Below are 20,078 nucleotides of genomic sequence, written 5' to 3' on the forward strand. Positions count from 1 at the left end.
AGACGAGCGAGCCGGAAGCTTAAAGGCTAGCGGGTTATTCCGCCGACGCTCTACCCGGTGGGGCCGCGGCCTCGCTGCCTCGGCGGAGGACTGACGGCAGGGAGGCGGTGGAGGCGGGGGAGAGAGAAGATGGCGGAGGCCTCGGCGGCGGCGGCGGCCACCGTGTCCCAGCACCGCTTCTTCTGCCATAGCTGCAAGGGGGAGGTCAGCCCCAAGCTGCCGGTAAGCGCCGGGGGTTGGGGCCGCGCTGTGTGTGTGTGTGTGCGGGGAGGCCGACGCCTCTCAGCGCCGCGGCCCCCCCCCGCCCCCCGGCGGGGGCGGGCCAGGCCCGGGGGTGAGGCGCTCCCCCCCCAAGATCTCCCATTGGGGCGGGGATCCCTGCCCGGGGTCCAGCCTGGGGGGGCTATCCCCCCCTCAAGCCTTGCAGACAGGGGTGACCCTCCCCCATCCCATTCCTGACCCCTGTGAGGAAGGGAAGTCCCCCAAGCTCTGCAGGCAGGGGTGACCCCCCCCCAAGTCGTCATCTTCCCCCGACCCTTTTGGGAAGGGGTGTTCCCTTCAACCGTTACAGACAGGGGAGACCCGCCCCCTCCTCCCTCTACGAAATCACCTTGTTGACCCCTGCAGGGAAGGGGTACCCCCCCGCCCCCCATCCTGTGGGGAAGGGGTGCCCCCTGAAACAGGACTGCCCTGCAAATCCTCAGAGACTGCTGTGATCCCCCCAAACTTTCCTGATGCCTACAGGGAGGGGCTCACCCCCAAAATCCCGTGGGGAAGGGGTGGTTTTCCAGAAACTCAGTGGTTAGGGGCGCCCCCTCCCCCCCCACGCCCTAGGCCGTGTAGAAAGGGGTGAGCTCTCAAATCCTGCTGAACCTTGTGGGGGCAAGGTGGCCCCCCCAACCCTGCTGGCTGCTGACTGCAGTGACCCCCCCCAAAAAAACCTCTTGAGGACAGGTTGACCCACACCGCAACATCCATAGGGCTGTAGGAGAGGATGAGTCCTTTTGGGAAGCGCTGATGTCCCTGCTGAAGACTGCAGAGAGCGCCTGGGTGGGCTGTATGTGGCCCCCTCCCAGGGGTGACCCCCAGCTCTCACCCCCTAACCAAGCCCATGAGGGGTTCTTCATTGCTGCTGTCCCTGTGGATGAGGAGGAGAGGAGAGCTTGAGTCCCAACCCAGTGGGACCGAGTCCCCCATATCTGGGGAGCCTAACACCCCCAAAAGGGTGAGCAGGGAGGTGACAAATCCCTGTGGCCCCTCAGCAAGGCAGCTCAAAGTGGGTCTGGGCTGGTGTGACCTTAATATTCTGGGCCCCCCCCTCCATTTTGGGGGCTTTGGGGGTGGCAGGTTTGACCCGTGGTTGCTGAAGTTGGGAGACATTTGGGGAGAGGGGACAGGACTGAGCTGATGCTCCTGTTCCCCATGGCGCTGGGTATAATCCCAGTGCCCGGCCTGGGAAGGGGTAGGGGCAGGGCTGGGGGGATACAGACAGGGCTGGTGTCTGGAGCAGCAGAAGGAGGAGGTGAACTGGGCAGCCACCTTCATCTGGCTGCCTGCATCCTTCCCCAGCTGAGCAGTGTGGGACAGAGGGGAGATGTGTTGGCAGCCGTTACCCATGGGCTGCATCTATATCCAAGTCCAATTTACGAGCTGTCCTTGCTTTGCTGCTGGTCAGGGGCCATATCTCCTGTGACCTGCAGGCGCCCTGGGATCTGCAGGCAGGAAGTTATCAGCTTCATTTACCCACGAAGTTCATTTCTGAGCTGTGAGTTGTGGGTTTTCTCTGCTCCTTTACTGTCCAAGGGTGCTGGAGCCCGCCCTGTCCTTGTCTGTTGGCAAGATGGGAATGAGGCCGTGCACAGACCCGTTGGGCACCGAGACCCTTTCCCTGATTTCTGTAAAATCCAGGCAAATGGAGTGATGGGGCCTCTCGGCAGCAAGAGGGGTGAATGCAGGCTCCGAAAGCGCTTGTACCCAGCCTGGTCAAGGGGCCCCGACATAGCCTCCAGCAGGGGCTTCTGCAGGCACGAGCAGCCCCCAAATCTTATCCTCATCTGATGGTGCGGAAGTCGGATATCTGCATCCAGATCCATCCCAACTCTTCTGGACCCAGTAGCTTTACCTTTGGGTGTTTCTTTTCCTTCCTGTCTCTCAAATTTTGCTCCACTCTCTTTTTACACCATTTCCATCTGTTGCTGACTTCAGCACTTCACCCTCCAGTGTTTCAAAATCTACTGTGTTAGAAAGAATTACTGTCCAAAACCTGCTCAAACCCCATCCATCCACGAGACTCAGGCTTGTCTGGTGCCTCAATAGTCTTTCTTGCTTGACCTGGGAGTAAAACTCCAGGCCTGCTCCATGAAACACCTTTACATCAAACCTCTGATGGTTTTTCATTTCCTTGGATCCGGCGTGCCACGAGCGGTTTCCTTCGCTACTAAATCAGGAGCCCAGGCGGACCAAAGTCCTTTCTGCTTTGCGTGGGCATTAAAGAGGTCGCCGAATCCTCTGCCTGGAGGATGGCTTGCCCAGCTCTCCCAGCGTGTCTTGCTCCAGTTTCTATTTCGAGAGCACCCAGAAACCCAGCTCAGGGTTGAGGCCTCAGTGGAGGCTGTTGTTTTGCCTCTCCCGCTGGGCTCCGCTCTTGTTCCCCTCTGGAGACAGCTGGATTTCTCTAGGGATAAGCATTGTAGAGCTTTTGGTGGGTCTAGAAATACAGGTTGTTACAGTCCTGGCTTTATAAAAACATTTATTTGGAGCTTGTGCCTGCCAAAGTAATGAATCGTTTTGCTCTTTTGAGATCTCCAGTCTTCTGGCCTGACCCTGGGGTGGGGACAGGGACGGACAGGTTCCCTGTGACCTGCTGGGGACTGTCAGTCATCCCCAAACCTGTTCCATCACATCATCCCTTTGAAGGAAAAAGTAGCCAGAACTTCCTTACGGCCTTCCCCAGCTGGTCAGCTTGACTGGGAGAGACTTTTGCAATCTTTACTCAGTGCCCAGACGCGCTTTAAGGAGCGTGGCATGACCAGTCGCTGCGTTGGGTTGGTGCTGTCCCCATGGCTTGGGGACAGCTGGCGTAGGGGTGTCAGCTGAACCCCCGGCTGGGGAGGATGTGAGCCATGGGGCTGCTCTGACGGTGCTTGCAACAGGCTGACCTTGGGGAGCTGCTTTCGCTGCTTCCCTTTGGTCTGTCCTCGGGGGGGATCCCCTTGTCCCTCCAGGCTGGGTGACCATCACCCTGCCTTGCAGGAGGAGTGCTGGTTGTGTGCACCCCAATCTGACCCAACACTGATTTCTTTTGGCCAGTAACTCTCCGTGCCTCAGTTTACTATCAGCAGAGCAATTACTGCCTCCATGGGGGTGGATCTGCAAAACTGAAAGTGATAAATTGCGAGAAGCTGGACCCATTTGCCAGGACCAGGATGCGGTCCCACGCCCCCAACATCTTTTTTTCTCACCCCAGACAAGTAACTTCTCTCTCTGTCTTTGCAAAAACAAAACAAATGCTGAGTGCACTGGTTTGGTTTTTTTTGTTGTTTTTTTTTTTTTTTTTTTAACTGCTCTCACCAGGATAATGGCAACCTAAACTAAAACCCCGGCTGCAGATTGTTTGTCCAGGAGGTTTTTCTTTGTACTGACCCCCTCTGAGCAAAAGGATCTGCTTCTCATCAGGCAAGATTTAGAGGTGTGGGTCCGCTGCCTCCTTTCAAAGCCAGCACACATCCGCCATGGTGTCTATTGCCATTGCCAGGACCTGGTGAGGACTCCCAGCACATTGGTTTTAGATGCAGCAGTCATCCTCAGTGGAGCTGCTGTGTCTTCTCACTTCAGCAGTAAGCTGGAACCTCCCAGAGAGTGGGCAGAGGTGGCATAGACTTTGCTCCCTGACTGCCCACGTCAACATGTGGGTGCCCCGAGCAGGGGCAGTGCCTTGACGGGTCACCTCTGGCCCTTTCGGCACAGATGGGGGCTGCCTCCATGTCAGCAGGAGCCTGTAGTGTTAATGGGAGGCTGCGTTGGGTCTTTGATGGGACTTCGTTGGGTTGATTGCTGCCCGAACAGCTGGATTGCAGCGTGGGTTTGATGCTGAGAAGCTGGCTGATGTTTAACGATATCCCCTGCCGGCTATTTCAATTTGCTGTGCGTGGCAGGTGCTTGCCCTGATGGGGCTGCAGCCCTGTGGATCTGTTTGTATTTTAAAGCGGGGAGGAAAAACCCAAGAGAGAGAAAGAGAACATGTGGCTGGATGAGATGCAAAGCTGAGCAGGGATTTCGGCTCTCCCAGTGACACAGGTCCTGCAGTGCTGACCGCTGCCATGTGTGCTTGTTTCGGCCTGGTGCTCCCCTCCCCAGAGGTGGTAGGAGGAGGCTGGAGCAATCCCCCTGCTCAACCCTTCTGTGGCTGGCTGGCTTCATCCATGCTAGGCTCCTGTCCCTGCTGAAATGGCCTGACCCCCCTTCTCCTTCGTTGTGAAGCCAGGCGGTCTCAGCTGGGAGCAAGCCAGGAGAGGAGCTGTTCTCGCTTCAAGTTTCCTTACCCTTGAAGAGCTCTGGATGAATGCTGAGGATGACAAACTGTCCACCTGGTGCCACGCACGGTTAAAAGCTGTCACCCGGGTGTCTGGTGTTTTGGTGGTGGAGTTTCCCTTGCACTCGGCACGGTGCAGCTCAAAGGAATGCTTGAATTGGCTGATGAACTGTGTGATGATGCTAAAACGGAGTCAAGGTTAGGATACAATAGTCCCCATCTGTAACACCAGTGACAGCATGTTTAATATTTTTGATGAAGGGTCCGTCTGTGTCTCACGAGGACCCTGTCCTTGCTCCGGGGGGAAGAAGAAGCAGCGATTTCTGAGGTCAGGTCTTGGGGCAGAGGAGACGGCTTGTGGCTTTGTATGGTAGTGAGGAGCTGAGGGAGATGTTGTCCCAGAGCATTTGATGTCACCTGCTGTCTGGTGTGACAACTGCTTTGTCTTCTCTTGGCAATATGTTTTTTATTAAAAAACAAAACAAAAACCAAACACCTTTTTTGCATAAAATTAGCTGTCTTGGGTCCTTTGAGCTTTGGATCTCCTTTCTGACAGTGACTAGGGAATGGATTAGGGACAAGGTAGTGGAAAACGAGGGGTTATTGAGCAGTCTTTCTTCTAGACCTCCGTGTGCTGAAGCATCTCCTGAGCTGGAGACTGTACCTGCGCTCTTGGGTTTAAGAATCACAATCCTCCAAGAATTCATCTAGTGACCTTTTAAAGACATTTTTATGCTTCTGGATTCCCAACACCCTCTAGCTGTGGCCTCCACAGCCAATGTGTAGCATGAGGAAAGTCCTCGGATGGTAAAAAACATGTGTCAAGGTGATAAGCTGCCTTGAGGAGCAGAGGTCTGGGGAAAAGCTGTTGAGCTTCAAGGGTGAGAGCCACGGTCCTGGCTCATGTGCCAGCATGACAGCAGAGATCAGGAGCAGATCTCAGGAGTTCATGCGTGCTCCAGCATCCCGCCGGGGGAAGAGATGCCATGGAGGTTTTTTTTGCTGCTGCTTCTTCGTGAGAATGCAAAAGCCGTCTTTTCCTAACTGATGTTTAAGGCGTGTGAGGCTCAGTCTTTCTGTGAGCTGCAACTTGTGTGGCTCTGAAGTGTTGATTTAGCGTCTCTTCTCTGGGCAGATCAAGTCTTTTTACCCATGTCAAATATAAACTATACAGTTTATTTAATGCAAGGAGCAGCTGCCCCTTGGGTGAAGCCGGTTTGGACAGTGCAGAGTGACGTTGCCCAGTACTTAAAAAAGAGGAGTAAATATCGTTGCAGCTGTGGGGATTACAGGAGGGCTATTTAATTCGGCAAAGACAAATGAGTCAACCCAAGCCCGGGGTGATGGAGCTGAGTTATCCTGCCTGTAGCTGCCTGGTGAAGAGACGGGAAGGTAGTTAAGTTATGTCTGGGGTTAGAGCCGTGGGATGGGCTCATGGCCATTGAAGGGAGGACAAGCGACCAGAGTAGAAGTGTGCACAGCTGCTGGATGGAGCAAGAGTTGGGAAAACTTCTCAGCTTGCCTTATGCTTTCTCCTTCATCAGAGCCTGTGCCTTGCTGATCAGGGAGCTTGCTTTGAGGTCTCCTCTCCAAGTTGCCAGTGCCTGGAATAGCCAGGAGAACATGAGAAGGGGACGGTTTGAGCCCTGCCTTGCAAGTGAGGGTGACAAACTAACACCTGTTAGTTACCTGTGGGCCTTTGGCCGCAGTGGCTGGGAGCAGCTCAGGTTTGGTGCCTCAGCCAGAAAAATGCTGACGGCGCTGAAAGCACCGCAACAGAGGGCTGAGCTGGCAGGACAGGCTGGACTGCAGAGGGGATGTGCCGTGCCATGATGGCCTTGTCAGTATGGCAAAGGGTGCTTGGGTGGTGTAGAGTCCCCTGAGTGGGATGTGACACTGATGGGGGGGAATTGGTGGTTCCTGGCTTGCTGTGCATCTGGGTGGGATGATGAACAGGGCAAAGGCACAAACGGTGCCTCTGCCAGAGCCTGGCCACGTGCCTTGCTTTGCCTCCTCAGCCCAAGAACCCAAATGGCACAACAGATGGACCAAAGCAACCTGCGTGTTGCTTTTCCTGGTGTTTTAGTCTTTAAATTCAGTTTTCTGCGGGGACCTCAAATCTTAGACTGGTTTTCTGCCATGCGCCTTTGCTTGCTTCTTAATTGGAATTGAATTTGCATCTTTCCCTCTGTTTTGGGGGTGAAGGGGGACTGGGGGACCGCCTGGGTAAATGGATCCACAAACCAGATGCTGAAAAACCTTCTAGTCCATCCTTTCTGGCCTGATGTAGGATCAAATCTAGCAACATCGCTCCTGACAGACGTGCTTAGGCTAGCTGTGTATGTGCCACCCAGTTCTGGCTGCTAAAGAAATCAGCTGGCTGCTTTCCTCTAGCTAATGAGCCTGCATCTCTTGTGACCAGGGCACACTGGGCTCCTGTCAGACAGAGCTGCAGGCAGCGAGGGCTTCTGATGGGATTTTGGTTTATTTTCCTTCTGGGAAACACAGACCACCAGGCTGAAGGGGAGTCAGAGTGATAGGATGCTGCCGGCTTCCCTGGAAAGTCTTTTTCTTTGCACTGTGGCTGGATCCTGCTTGGGGAATGAGGTCCCTGTGCTCATCGAAATGGTTGCGGTGGCAGTTCTCAGGACATGGGGCACCCATGGAGTTCCCTCTGTGCAAGCAGGAGGCTCTGGCAGAGACTGGGGCTGTCCGATACATCCCTAAACCTCTCACAGAAAGCAGGTAGGTAAGATGAAGGGCCCGTGCCTCTCCGTGCATGCAACGGCTCTGCAGTATCCCACCCGCCTCCCGTTGTCTGTTCTGGTTTCCCTTCTCCCTCCCCCCTGTTGCTATTTATCCCAAATGCCATTTTTATCTCTCTTCATGCTCTGACTATAGATTTGAGCTGCTGGGCAAGGTGCTGGTAATTTCCATACAGATTATAACATAAAAAGAAACATTCAAAAGCTTCCAGAGACACATCAGACCTGCAGTGTCCCTGATGGCATGGCCTGCTGCTAAGTTTAGGAAGGAAAAAAAATAATTTAAAAAAATCTTTCCAACATGGTCATTTTGACAGGGAAAATGCTGGAAATGAATTAGGTGAAGGATTTTTAGACAGCGCAGAACATCTTCCTGGTTCGGTATTGCTCTGAAGCCTGGTGGCATAGTATGAAATGAGGTGGCATAGTATGAAATGAGCATTTTTGACCCCAGTATTTTAGTGCCTAGCTTTAGATTTGGTATGTATTCATTAGTTTTAAGAAATACCAGGCGTTCACTGCTCCTTGCTTCTAATTTGCAGCTCAGATCCAACATCTCTGAAGAGGGACACCTGAGAGTACTCTGCATTTTGCAGAACCTTCCCAAAAAGAGGAGGCTTTTTTTTTTTTTTTTTTCCCCTCCTGTATTGTAATTTTGGTTCAGAGGTGGGTCCATGCTATACCCCCCAGCCTTCCCGGCTGTGCAGCTGGACTTGCTCTCCGTGGTGGCATTTAGCCCCACAATTTGCTCCTATGCAGAACCGAGCAATGCACATTCCCCTTTCAAATGCACGCATCTATTCTCGTTAGCCTTGCAATTCACAGATGCAAAGCTGAAAGCCCCAGGCAGATTTTTTTTTTTTTTTTTTTTTTTCCTTTCTAAGAGCTCATCATCCATCAGTTCCCATTATACTCAAGGCTGGAGCTCTTTTGAAAATATACCACATGTTTGGCTGCCTAAATGGGTCTTTGTGAAAACCTGTGCTCAACCTCTCCTGTCGCAGGCTGGGGTGTCATGCATGTTTTGGGAGCGAAGCTGTTGTGGGCAGCCCCCTGCCGCACACTCGTCCATCTTTGAAGCTGCTCCAGCTGGCAAGCGAGGTGCCCCTGCATAAGCACAGCACCTGGTAAATATTGCCAGCTAATGCTTTGCTTGGGGGGGGAAAGCAAAATGAGATTAATTGAGGTGTCTAGAGGGCTTATGTGCCATTCCCAGGGAAACACAGACTCAGTGGGAAAATGAGACTGAGCTGTATGGTGACAGGGGATGGGAAGACGAAGCTTGCATTTCATGAAGGCAAAAAAAGACGTGGGTGAATTTGGAGCTGCCTTCGCAAAGGCGTTGTGTTACAGGGCTGGGAGATGTCTCACCTGTGCCCCAGCTCCGGTAACGCTGCGCCAGGAATTTGATCAGTCCTTGAGCTCAGTGGCGTTTTGGGAGTTCAAAGGAAGGAGCTGGAGCAACTGGTGTACCACTGGCATGGGTGTCTTATCTTTCCTCTTCCTTGTCAGGCTCCAGGTCTAGGTAGCAGGATTTGACACCGAGGGCTTAAGGCTGTGGCTCACAGGATGCTGGCAGGGTTTTTATCTGCTGTCTGGGAAGCGTGAGTAAAGAAAGCAAGACTTATCAGGAGGGTTGGTTTTTGGACAGAGACTCCACAAATCATGGGTTGGAAAGTCACTGCCCAGAGCGTGGGTTTTGGGAGTGCTCTGTCTCCTGCAGCGGGATGGGCTGGGGAGGGAGGATCTGGGGGTGCTTTTTGGTTTTGGCAATGTTTTGCCCTAAATTGAAGCTGACCCACGGCTCTGGGACAAAATGAGGGCTTGTAATGGAAACAGAAAACTTTTCTCTTCTAAAGAAATCTTCCCCACTGCACCTAAAAGCTCAGCTGCCTCCGTGGTTCTCTGTGAGCAGCTCTTCTGATTCCTGGTGCTGAACCCAGGATTGCCGTGTGGTCATGCAGCTGGATGTGCCCTTCTCTCAGGTGAAGGCTGACAAGGATGCTCTCCTTTTGGGGAGCAGTCCTTGTATTTCTCTTGGTGGATAAATAGCTGGTAAAGGGGTGTTGCTGTGCTGATGTGGTTGTGAGGATGGAGCCCTTCTGCCCTTTCCCTGCTGGTGCAAGCCTTGGTTGATATTCCTTGTGTGTGTGTTTGCCCCTGGGTGGGGTGTCCCTGCTTGGTAATGCTGTGGGGAGGGGTGAGGAACCACAGGGAGAATCTGATTTTTTTCTCCTTTGGCTGGTTTTCAGGAGGGCTGGAGGTGGGGACGCCGGATAATGGCTTTTCCCCACCTTTTACACAGAACTTGCACTTCTGTAGCACCAGATGAGCATGGGCTGAGGAGTCCAGAGGGGCTACAGGAGGTTTTCTCTCTGCTTATGGATAGGGAGGTGATGGGGGCTGCCCATAGGGCCCTGAGTTCAGGGAACTGCTGCAAGGTGGACCCAGAGGTGCCTCTTCTCCATGCCTTGTGCTCTGGCTGTGCGTGTCTGTCTGTGCATCTGCCCAGCCTGGCTTCTTATTGTCTTTCCCTGCAGCAGATCCTGCTTTGATGGCCCTGGCAGCATATTCCAGAGCAGGGAAGCCTCTGGATTATCCAGTTCCCTCTCTCCCATCCTTAAAAGCTTTGCAACCACAGAGCAAACCCATCCACCTCCTGCTTTACTGGTGACCAGCACCTTGCTACTGATCCGGCAGCGCCTCAGCTGGCAGGGCAGGCTCAGAGGGAGCCAGCAGTGGGAAAGGTGCATGTTTGAGCCTTTTGGATTAGAATTTTGTGGCCTTGGGAGGAGCTGCTTTTTATCCAGGTGATGTGCCAGGGAAAGCAGCCCTGGGGCTGTGTGTTCCCTCTTCTGCGGCCCAAATCATTCGCTTGGTAAGGGGATGGCGTGCTCGGTGGGAGGACAGAGCAACAGGCAGAGGTAGTATCGGTGATCAACAGCTGGCAAGCCTGGCTTACATATGGAGTTCCCTTTTATGAAAATGGTTTGGTGGAAAAAAGTAAAAAATATTTATTTTCTAACTCTAGTAATTGCAGAGCATGTCTGTAAGTTCCCTGCGAGAGCCGTCTTCCTCACAGTGCAAGCAGCAGCAAATCCAGCTGCCTGTTGGCGCTGCGTTGCCAGCAGCTCGTCGGCTTTCTGACACCAGTTTAATTCAAGTGACTTGCTTTCCGTTGTCGTGGCTGGGAACTGGCCTTGTCCTGGTGCTTTGCAGCAGGCTTGTAAATGGCTCTTTTCTTAAATGTCATTGTCTGTAGGTGTGTTGGTTTTTTAAATTTATTTTTCTTCGGTCCACCACTAACCTTGTGTGATCTTGATATGGGTGCGTTTTTTTGTTCCACAATTGTCAGTTGAGGTTAATAATATCTGCTGTAACCACTGGGCTTTGAAATCCTCTTAATGAAACTGAAACTCTGGTCTTCCAGAGTGCCTTTACAGGCAGGTGGAGATCAGGAATCCATGTTAGACTCCTGTAACTCTGGTTAGAGTCCTGTTAGATTTGTGTAACTTTGAGCTCTGTCTTTTTCCTGAAATCACAACCTAAGCACTTGGTGGCTAAAACTGGCTTCCTCTGTCTTTACAGGAGTACACTTGCCCAAGATGTGAATCTGGCTTTATCGAAGAAGTCACAGATGATTCCAGGTAACGTACACATTGATGCACCACTTGTTTTACCACATGCTTACATTTCTTCTGGGTTTGTAAGATGTGTGGTGTAAAGCCTCTAAAAACTGTGGACAACAAGGATAAAATAAGGAATGCAAAAGAAAAGCTTATATATTAGTGTGAATTTGGACTTAATACCGGATGAGACTGAAAATACAAGTGGCTATCGGTCTCATGCTAGAGCCACGTGGAGGGGTTTGGGGCAGACTTCCAAGAAGATGGGATTTGTGAGTTAAGGCTGTACAAGGTCCTGTGAACAAAAGTGTTTACAGGTTTTGGACACCTGTTTCTTTGGTCTATTAGAGCAAAAAGCATTATTTTCTTTTTTTTTAGGAATCAAGCTTGAATCTCAGTGACTCACAGTACCTTTATTTTCTTTTTTCCTGTATTGGCCCCAGCTCAGTCTCCCAACTGCCTCTCCAATCTCACAGCTCAGGCCAAGAGAGAAAGAAATACCTTTTCTCTCCAGGAGCACCAGTTTGGTCATTGGTCACCCAGCAGAACACGGTGCCAGCAAATTAGGGATCCCAAATGATGTCTGTTATATATGATCCACTTACTATGTTTGGTCTCTCATTGCTGAGAAAACTGCTTTATTTGGGTTGGGGGTAAGTGAGATGAAAGGGCAGCAGTGATTACGTGAACCTTTGCTATCTGAGACTTGCCACAGCAGGAATCTGGGGCTGGGTGTCACTGAGGAGATGACTTAATGTCACACTATGTCGTCTTCTTAAATATGAGTGTATACCTGTCACTTAAGGCAAGACTGGAGGGGTCCTCTGGGGCACTCGGCACACAATCCCATTTGCAGAATGATGAAGCTCCATCTCAAATGCCTCCTCTTAGGAGGCTTTTCCAGAGTCTGGATAGTTAGAAACTAGGCTTCTTCCATGGTCAGGTTGTGCACAGCGTGCTAGCACATAAACAAGCCTTTTAACTTTAATAGTCTTTTTCTGTCCCTAGGAATTATTCCACTGTGTTCACACAGGCAGGCTCTGTTTGCTCATCCCTTTCTCTCTCAGACCACATGGGGACTGTCTTGCTCACACGAGCTCCTGTCTCTGTTTAACCCTGGAAGAGGAGCTGATTTCTGGAGGGGTGAGCTCCTCTCACTCACCTGTTTTTCTCCAGTTTTCTAGATGGCAGTGGCATAGATGACAGCCCATCCACACAGTTTGCAGAGGTGAGTTTTGCTGTCTTGCTTTTTTTAAAAACAGACAAACAAAAAAAAAACCCAAAACAACAACAAAACAAAACCTGTAGCGATGAAGAGGTTTTCAGTCTCAGCTCCGGCTGCAGCATGTCAAGGAATCTTCACGCAAAAAGGACAACTGATCTTCCTAAGAGTTTTCAGGAACTTGGCAAATTTTGAGGAGACTGTTGACATTGCCAGGGTTGAGACCTGCCAGAGATTTGCTCACTGGGCAGGGCAGGAAAAGAAGGATGCTGGAAAGACTCACTGGCCCCTAGTGCTGGCAGATGCTGGGATGTGTGTCGGTGACGCTCAGCCAGCCAGGGAGGGTGTTGCCTGACTGCCCTTTCCTCCTTGCTCATTTCTGCTCTGAGTTTTACCAGAAATGCAACTGTCTAAAAGTCCAAACTCATAATAAAGTCCGTGTCTTGTAATTCAGTTGCGTGCACCTCAGAGCAGGGGGTGTTGGGCAGCGAGTGCTGGAAGTGGCTTTTCTTACCCCATTACCTAAAGTCTCAAACAGCCAGGCACGTGCCGACAGCCTGAGTTGAGCTCCATGAATACGCACCCTGAACTCATGCTGTGGCCTCGCCTGAGTCACCTTGGGCTCGTGGCTGCGGCAGCAGCTCCTCTTCCCAAGCTGGGGAAGGCAGGGTGGCTTTAGACTCTGATTGCAGGCTCCATTCCTCAGGGCTCTCTATTTCCCTTCAGCAGTTCAGCTGATCTGTGTAGAACAGATGGAAATAAAATTTCTATGCGTCTCCTCTGCCAGCAGACCTTGCTCAAAGATCAAGTTATTTTGTTTGCTCAGTTATTGAGGAGTTTTAACTGTTTATCAGTCCTGCCAGGAGAGCTCCCCGATGTCTTGAGTCACACCTCATCGGCCAGGGTTATCCTTGGGTAGATTTGGGGGTCTGTGTTGTTGCTGAGCCCTCCTTTGCATGTTGCAGCAAAGCCACTCAATTCAGTGCCAGAAACAGGGTCACCAAATAACTGAAATTCCTCTACAGCTTTGAGTTTTGGATCTGGATCCCTCCTGTTTGCTTCCACGTTCCCTGCATATAGCTGGTTTGCCTCTCCTACCCTAATCTTCAGCTGGATCCATTTGTCTTCTGAACAAAACTGTTGCCTTTATATTTGCTCCTCCCCAGCACCGTATCCCAGAAATGCCCATGTTTCAGCAAGATAAAGTGATCTTGTCTTATAGCCCACATGTCAGTTTACAAAGAGCTTTGGGATGCCTCTGCATGAAAGGCACTATGTAAGTTTAAATGGCTTTTAGAATTAATAATAAATGAAAGTCTTCTCTCAGCAGGGTGGCTGCAGGCAGAGCTCTATCTTGATCATAATCAGCAGGAGAACAAGCAAAACTCTCATCTGCAGGGTATTAATTCAGAGAACAGGTCATAAACTTGACTTCTCCCTTTCCTCCAATACCAGATTGAACCAGGCAATGCAAGAGACTTTTAAAGTGAGCTAATTCAGTGTGAAATGGAAATTAAGCTGCTCTCATCATGTCATAACACATGATGAGGGTCTAGTACAAATAAGAAAAGAACAGCCCTCATGTTACGCTCTGTGGCAAGGGCACTGCTCCTTCGAATATGACCTTTGCAGCATGGAGCTTGGCCTGGGCATATCAAGCATGAGCAGCAGCTTGCTCTCACGTGCTACATGCAGGGTTTCTTGTCTGATGCTCCTTGTTTTGTTGTCCTCTATGAATTTTTTTTTTCCTAAACCCACATCATAAATCTTCAGTGCCCTCAGCTGTTATTTTATTCCATGGGTGATCTGAATCATGGAAGGAATAAAACCAAATGGCTTTTGCAGGAGAGGGTCGTTGAGGGAGCTCTCTGCTTCAAACTGTGGGTCAGGATGGGGATGCCTTGCTCTGGGTTCCTGGGTGTTTTTGTGCACCCCCCAGTTTCTCTGCAGGCTGGCAGCCTGCAGCGGGGAGCATAGCCAGGAGCTTTGCAGAGATCCATTGATTACCCCCAGCAGCTCTTGATTTGTGTCCCTCCTTGCCCTTGGAGGGGCTCAGGGCTGGCAGTTTGACTTGGTCAAGGAGCAGGTGGGTTTTTGCACCACCAGCAGCAGGTAGATCTGCTGTAGGGCCAGGAGACAGCTTTACTTGTGTGGATGGACCCCACAAAACAGCGTGACGTGTGTGAGACCTTTCATTATCGGCTATTTCATGCTGCTCTGTTCTGCAGTGTTGGGTTTGCTGAACTGGAGGACACAACCGGAGACACAAACCCTCTTTCTCGGGCCGTGCTTTGGTTCCCTCGACCACATCTGTTTGCTGCCTGTGGCTGTGAGGACCCAGAACAATCAATGAGCCCGTGGCAATTGAGGCTCAAATATCCCCTTAAATCCCAGCCCTTGGAGAGAGAGACCAACCCTCACAGTGCCCTGGGGTGGCTTAACAAAATATGTTGTTGGGATCTGTACATAGCAGGAAAGAGACAACATGTTGGTCTTCCCAGGGGTGGTACTTCTGATTAGTTTGGACTATAATTAAGTCTGTTTGCCAGACTTTTTTCAGGGAGCCATGGCAACCATATGAATTTGCTCAATTGCTTCTGTTGAGGTGGACTTCCCTGCCTCCATGTTAGCAGTGGAGTCACCGGGATTAGTGACAGAGCTGTGCGTGGTTTGTGTCTCCCCTTTTCTTCCCTCAGCTTTGGGACCATTTGGACCACACAATGTTCTTTCCTGACTTCAGACCCTTTCTGAGTAGCAGCTCACTGGATCAAGACAGCAGGGACAACGAGAGGGGCCACCAAGCCCATGCTGACCTCTGGGGACCAAGCCGACCCCCACGACTGCCCATGACACGGAGGTACAGATCCCGGGGCAGCTCGCGCCCTGACAGGTCTCCTGCTATCGAAGGGTAAGTGCCTAAATTACCCCCTGGAATTGTCTCCTTCCCCCATCAGTGGAAGAAATGTGGGATCATGGGGAGAAACCTGATGAAATGAGATCCTGGCACTTAACGGTAGGTGACCCTTGGACCCAGAAAACACAGGTTTTCACATCAGATGCTCTACTGTTCATCCCCCTCAGCACGAATTGAAGCTGCATGGTGGGAAAGGTGGGTTTTGCCTGTAACCGTGCCAACCCTCGCCACAGGGAAACGAGTCAGTGCTTGGGAAACTCAGTCATTTCCTCTCCCAACCCTCCCACACTCTGATGAGTTAGCATCCCTTGTTTCTTTGTGCCGTCCCTCTGTCTGAGGGCTCGCCTTTCTGCAAAGGGATTTACTTAGGCATGAGTCTTGCAACAACATGGCTATGATCGATCGGAGCAGTATTTCGTGTTTTGCTGCCCATTCTTGCTAAACTGTTGCTGCTGCCATGTATTTGTTTGCTCAAATTGTTCTTTTTTTTTTCTCTTTTGATTCCTCCCTCTTTAGAATAATACAGCAGATATTTGCAGGGTTTTTTGCAAACTCAGCGATTCCTGGCTCACAACACCCTTTTTCCTGGTGAGTAGCAAGCGTGGTTTAGACTGTGGCTTTGATCACGGCTGTCCACACCAGTAAAGAGCTGTGGTCTGGTGCTGGGGAGCTCCGTCTCCCCAGTGTGGCTTCTCTGGGAGGATTGTTCAAACCTTGGGGCACATTTGGGGTGGTTGAAACAGCTTCCTTGACTCTCTGCTCCCATCTGCAGGAGTGGGATGCTGCATTCAAATCCTGGGGACTATGCGTGGGGACAGAGCGGCCTTGATGCTATTGTCACCCAGGTAAGACCCTCATAATTGCCTGGGTGGAGAAAGTCCCAAGCTGGCTGGCTTGGGCTTTGATCTGTGCCTCTAAGTTTTTGTGCTCCTCTCTGGTCAGTCCCGCTGCTAGAGATGAGCCCTGGGTTTCGGATGAGGACTATGAACAGACCATAGGTTTCTGGCTTGGTGGTTGCTTGTGCCCTGCATCTTCAGAGGGTCTAGGAACAGGGGCTCAGACCTTATTCCTGTGGAAATACAGTGTCTGAGTTCACGTCTGTCAACCCATGTGTGGTGCAAGGCTTGCAGGTGCCTTGCAGTGGGCTCAGCAGAGGCTGAGGATGAAAATCTCCCAGCATCAGCCCTGGATCTCTTGCCAAATTCAGCAATTTGCAGCTGTGAGCCATTTCCCCCTGTGGTTTGTGGAGGGATGAGCCGAGTCTGCTCCTGTTCTCTGGAAGCGTTGTCTGGCTCCTTTGAGGATCGGGGGTGTCCAGCCTCCATCCACAAACCGTCTCTTCCAGGGTGTTGGCATCACTGGGGTGGGAAGAGCAGACGGATGCTTTACTGAGAGCTAATTTGGCTGCTGTTTTCGTGCTGACACCTCCTGAAAGTGCCTGGCAAAGCCATCTGCTGCCATTCATAAGTAGCCCCTGGCTTCCCAGGCTGCATCACACACCCGTCTTGCCTGCCTTACTCACCACCTCTTTCTAAAATGAGTCTGCAGCCCACACGGCTGCTCGGAGACAGCACCTTCCTCCTCCCACCCCACACCCAGCAGAGCAGAGCAAGCCCCGGCAAGCGCAGTGCAGTGGAGTTGGTGTTGTAGTTCAGATTCAGGCTGGATATGCAGGCTCTGCTCAGCTGTTGTCTGCATCTGGAGCAGCAGCCCTGCCCATCCCAGGGTTTCGTGTCATCCCAGGCATCTTAATGTGGCCCTCAAAGTTAAATGAGACTCCTGCAAATGCTTCTCTGTGCTCTCCCTGACTGTGTTTGAACCCATTTGAGCTGATTGCCAGGTGAATCTGGGTCTTAACAGTATAAAATTTCTATGAGTCATGAAACTATAATGCTAGGAAAAGAGGTGCAGTCAGCACCATCTCTGCAGCTTGAGCTCACTCTGTGTTAACGTTGGAGGCTCCCTGCAGGAGATACAGACCCACAGGAGAACAGGCTTTGGTATGGCTGCTCCTTGGTTTGGTGGCAGTACTAGACTAAAGCAGCTTCTCTTTATGGCCCTGGGAGGTCTCCTCTTCCCTCCTAAAACCCGGGTCAAGCCTTGGGAGAGGCAGAAGGTGCTCAGTCTGCCTTGTTTCTGCAGTATGAGGTTCTTCCTCATCTCGAAACATCTCTATCGATTCCCTTTCAGTTCAAAATTCTCCAGGGGTAGCTTAGCACCCTCTTCCATGTCTGTGGCAATGTGTCCCTTCCCACCCAAGCTCTTCAGTCTCCCAGCTGTTGGTGCAAGAGGAAATATCTGGAGGGCAGCAATGTTAGAAGGGGGATTGTCAGGATTGGAGGCATGAAAGTAAGGTTTCAACACTGAAAACGTTGCTGCAGAGGATGGAATGGTCACCTGTGCACTGAATATCTAAACTAGGATGAAATGACCTGAACTTGCTTCTAGGGTTGGGCAACAGGAATGTTTCTGGTGGGGCAGCTGTGACACAGCCTGCCTGGGAAGTCTGTCACTTCAGGAGCGTTAGGACCAGGTCATAGACATCCCCCCAGGGACAGCCTGTGCTGAGCTGCTTGTGCCTGGCTGTCCGGTTTTGGGACGTAGTGTGCTCCATGTTTGTAGGACAATGCTTTGCACAGCAAAGTAGTGTCCCTACTCCTGAGCACAGCATGTTTTCTTCTCCACAGCTCTTGGGGCAGTTGGAAAACACGGGACCACCTCCAGCTGACAAAGAGAAGATCTCATCTCTCCCGACAGTGACAGTAACTCAGGAACAAGTCGGTAGGTGAAATCAGGCATCAGCGTCCAATGTCACTCATCTCCTGATGCTTTGATGTACATGTCCTGAGCTTCCCCCACTCCCTCTGCTAAGGATCAGCCTCTTTGCTGTGTCCTTGTGCTTCCCTGGCTGATGTGGGAGGATAGAAGGCAGTGCTGCTCCATCCTCCTGAACTACTGCCTAGACTCAGGCTGGAAACACTCGTGTCTTCCAGCTCAGGAGATCCTGAGCTTTGCTCCTGCTGTCATCTCTGGTGTTCAGTTCTCCTGGGACTCTCAGATCTCTGCCAATTCAGGCCATCAGCAAAGACCTTCCTCGTTCCGCAGAGTGTTTGCGCAGTCCCAAAGTGCTGCCTTTTTGGCCTACCAAACCCCTGATTGCTTTACCTTCCTCGAAAATCTGTTTGTGCTGTTGTTTGTGGTCTCGTTAGAGCTGGTCTTGGTGAGTTGCTTTCTTCCCTTTCAAATTGGCTCGCAGCAGGGCTGGTAGTTGAGGCTCTGAATGTATTCCTGCCGAACTACTCTGGAAATGTCATGTAAAACTCACAGGTTCTTGCAGTGCAGCTGGCAGCAAAGACCTGTGGGTTTCTCATAACGTTTATGGTTTTGCAATTAGCTCACCCCAGGGATTTTTCTCCCCGTGTTTGCAGAAGGCTGTCTCTGAAGGCTGCTCAGAGGATCCCTTTCCCTCCGAGCTGCTCTATTACTGGAAACTAAAATGCTCCATTAAGACAAACTGTTTGATTAGAAAAGCCGTCTCCACAACAGATATTTTTGTCTGGTGCTTTTTATATACCCATGTCTCCTCTTCTTGTCTGGGAAGCCAAGAATTTCCATGTTGTAATGCTCAGTCTCGCCTGTTTGAATTGACAGAGCTCAGGCCATGCAGCCTGGCAGTTGACAGAGGCTGGGAGCTTGGTCTCCCCACTGCATGTGGCTGGGACATCTGCGTTAGCATTATGGGCTTGGTACAAAGAAAGAGGGATAGGTGTTTTGCCATCTCTTGTGGTCGATGGTGCACAGCAGCCTGCTGGGCTCTTGCAAGGGGAGGATGTGCAATGGAAGCATCCCCCACCAGCCTTGCAAAACCGCCTTTATTCTGGGCGAGGAAGTTTTGGCAGGATTTGGCTAAAATACCCTTAGTTTGATTTTTGTTGTTGTTGTTGCCAGTCATATGCAGAGAACGTAAGGAATTTCTTTGGTACCTGGCTGCTGAATGCTGCCATGCCCAGTAGGTTGCATGCAAACAGACCCTGCCTTGTAAAGACCAGAGTTTGTGTTCCCAGAGAGCTAAAGCTGCCTGCTTCACCCTCCTCACTCTGCATCTCTTCCAGACACAGGTTTGGAGTGTCCTGTGTGCAAAGAGGACTACACAGTAGCGGAGCAAGTTCGGCAGTTACCGTGCAATCACTTCTTCCACAGCAACTGCATCGTGCCGTGGTTAGAGCTGGTAAGAGCCTGCGACCATGGGTCTGGGGGCTCTGAGAGATGCCCCGTCTCTGAGCCAAGCCCTGCATGTCTGATGGGATGAAACCATCTGGGTAAAGCAGCCATCTGAGTGGCACTTCCCTGAAGTTCCCACATTTCTCTTGCAGCATGACACGTGTCCAGTGTGCAGGAAGAGCTTAAAAGGTGAAGATTCGACTCGGCAAACACAAAACCCTGAGGCCTCAGCGAGTAACAGCTTTAGTAGTGAAAGCCAACTACATGATCGATGGACTTTCTGACGCTTGAGGGCTTCCCTGGGGGCTCGGGACAGAGTATCGTTACTACGGATGTACATTGTATTATAATTCAAACAACAAAAAAAAGAGTAGCAGGAAATATAGGGCAGGGGAGGGAACCCACCCTGTGGTATTACTGCAATGAGTGCTGTCTTTTTCCTGAAACTTAGCATCTCCGAGCGAATCGCGTCTCCATTGGAATCGCCTCTTTAGTCCTAAATTCAGAGTCTTTTGAGTGATTTGACTTGATTTTATACTTGTGAAACCTTTACTTCAAATGTGGCCCCATCTGAGGGGGAGTGAGTTGGTGCAGGGAGGGTTGGGGAGACCCCGTCGGGGTCCTGACATGTCTTGTGCAGCCTCCCCAGCACAGGTTCAGCTCCCCCCTGTCCTCGCTCCCTGTCCTCCCCCCTCCCCAGCAAAGAGATGGCAAATTTGGGTGGGGAAGGTGTCCCACTTGCGTTGCTCCTTGTAGTAAAGGAGGGAGTGGAATGGAGATTTTTGACTTCTCTCCTCTG

The 20,078-nt window shown here is 51.3% G+C and overlaps 1 protein-coding gene across 1 annotated transcript; it reads left to right on the forward strand.

The window, feature by feature from the left end:
- Window positions 1-85: 85 nt before the first annotated feature.
- Window positions 86-19,702, forward strand: RNF115 (ring finger protein 115). The gene is made up of 9 exons (XM_075040785.1): window positions 86-222; window positions 10,885-10,943; window positions 12,099-12,150; window positions 14,841-15,052; window positions 15,575-15,646; window positions 15,831-15,903; window positions 17,746-17,839; window positions 19,171-19,286; window positions 19,432-19,702. Exons 1-9 carry the CDS (start codon window positions 130-132, stop codon window positions 19,561-19,563), a joined length of 903 nt encoding a protein of 300 aa, XP_074896886.1. The 5' UTR covers window positions 86-129; the 3' UTR covers window positions 19,564-19,702.
- The last annotated feature ends 376 nt before the right edge of the window (window positions 19,703-20,078 follow it).

The sequence above is a fragment of the Buteo buteo genome, chromosome 11 (genome assembly GCF_964188355.1).
Source record: "Buteo buteo chromosome 11, bButBut1.hap1.1, whole genome shotgun sequence".
Classification (NCBI taxonomy): Eukaryota; Metazoa; Chordata; class Aves; order Accipitriformes; family Accipitridae; genus Buteo; species Buteo buteo.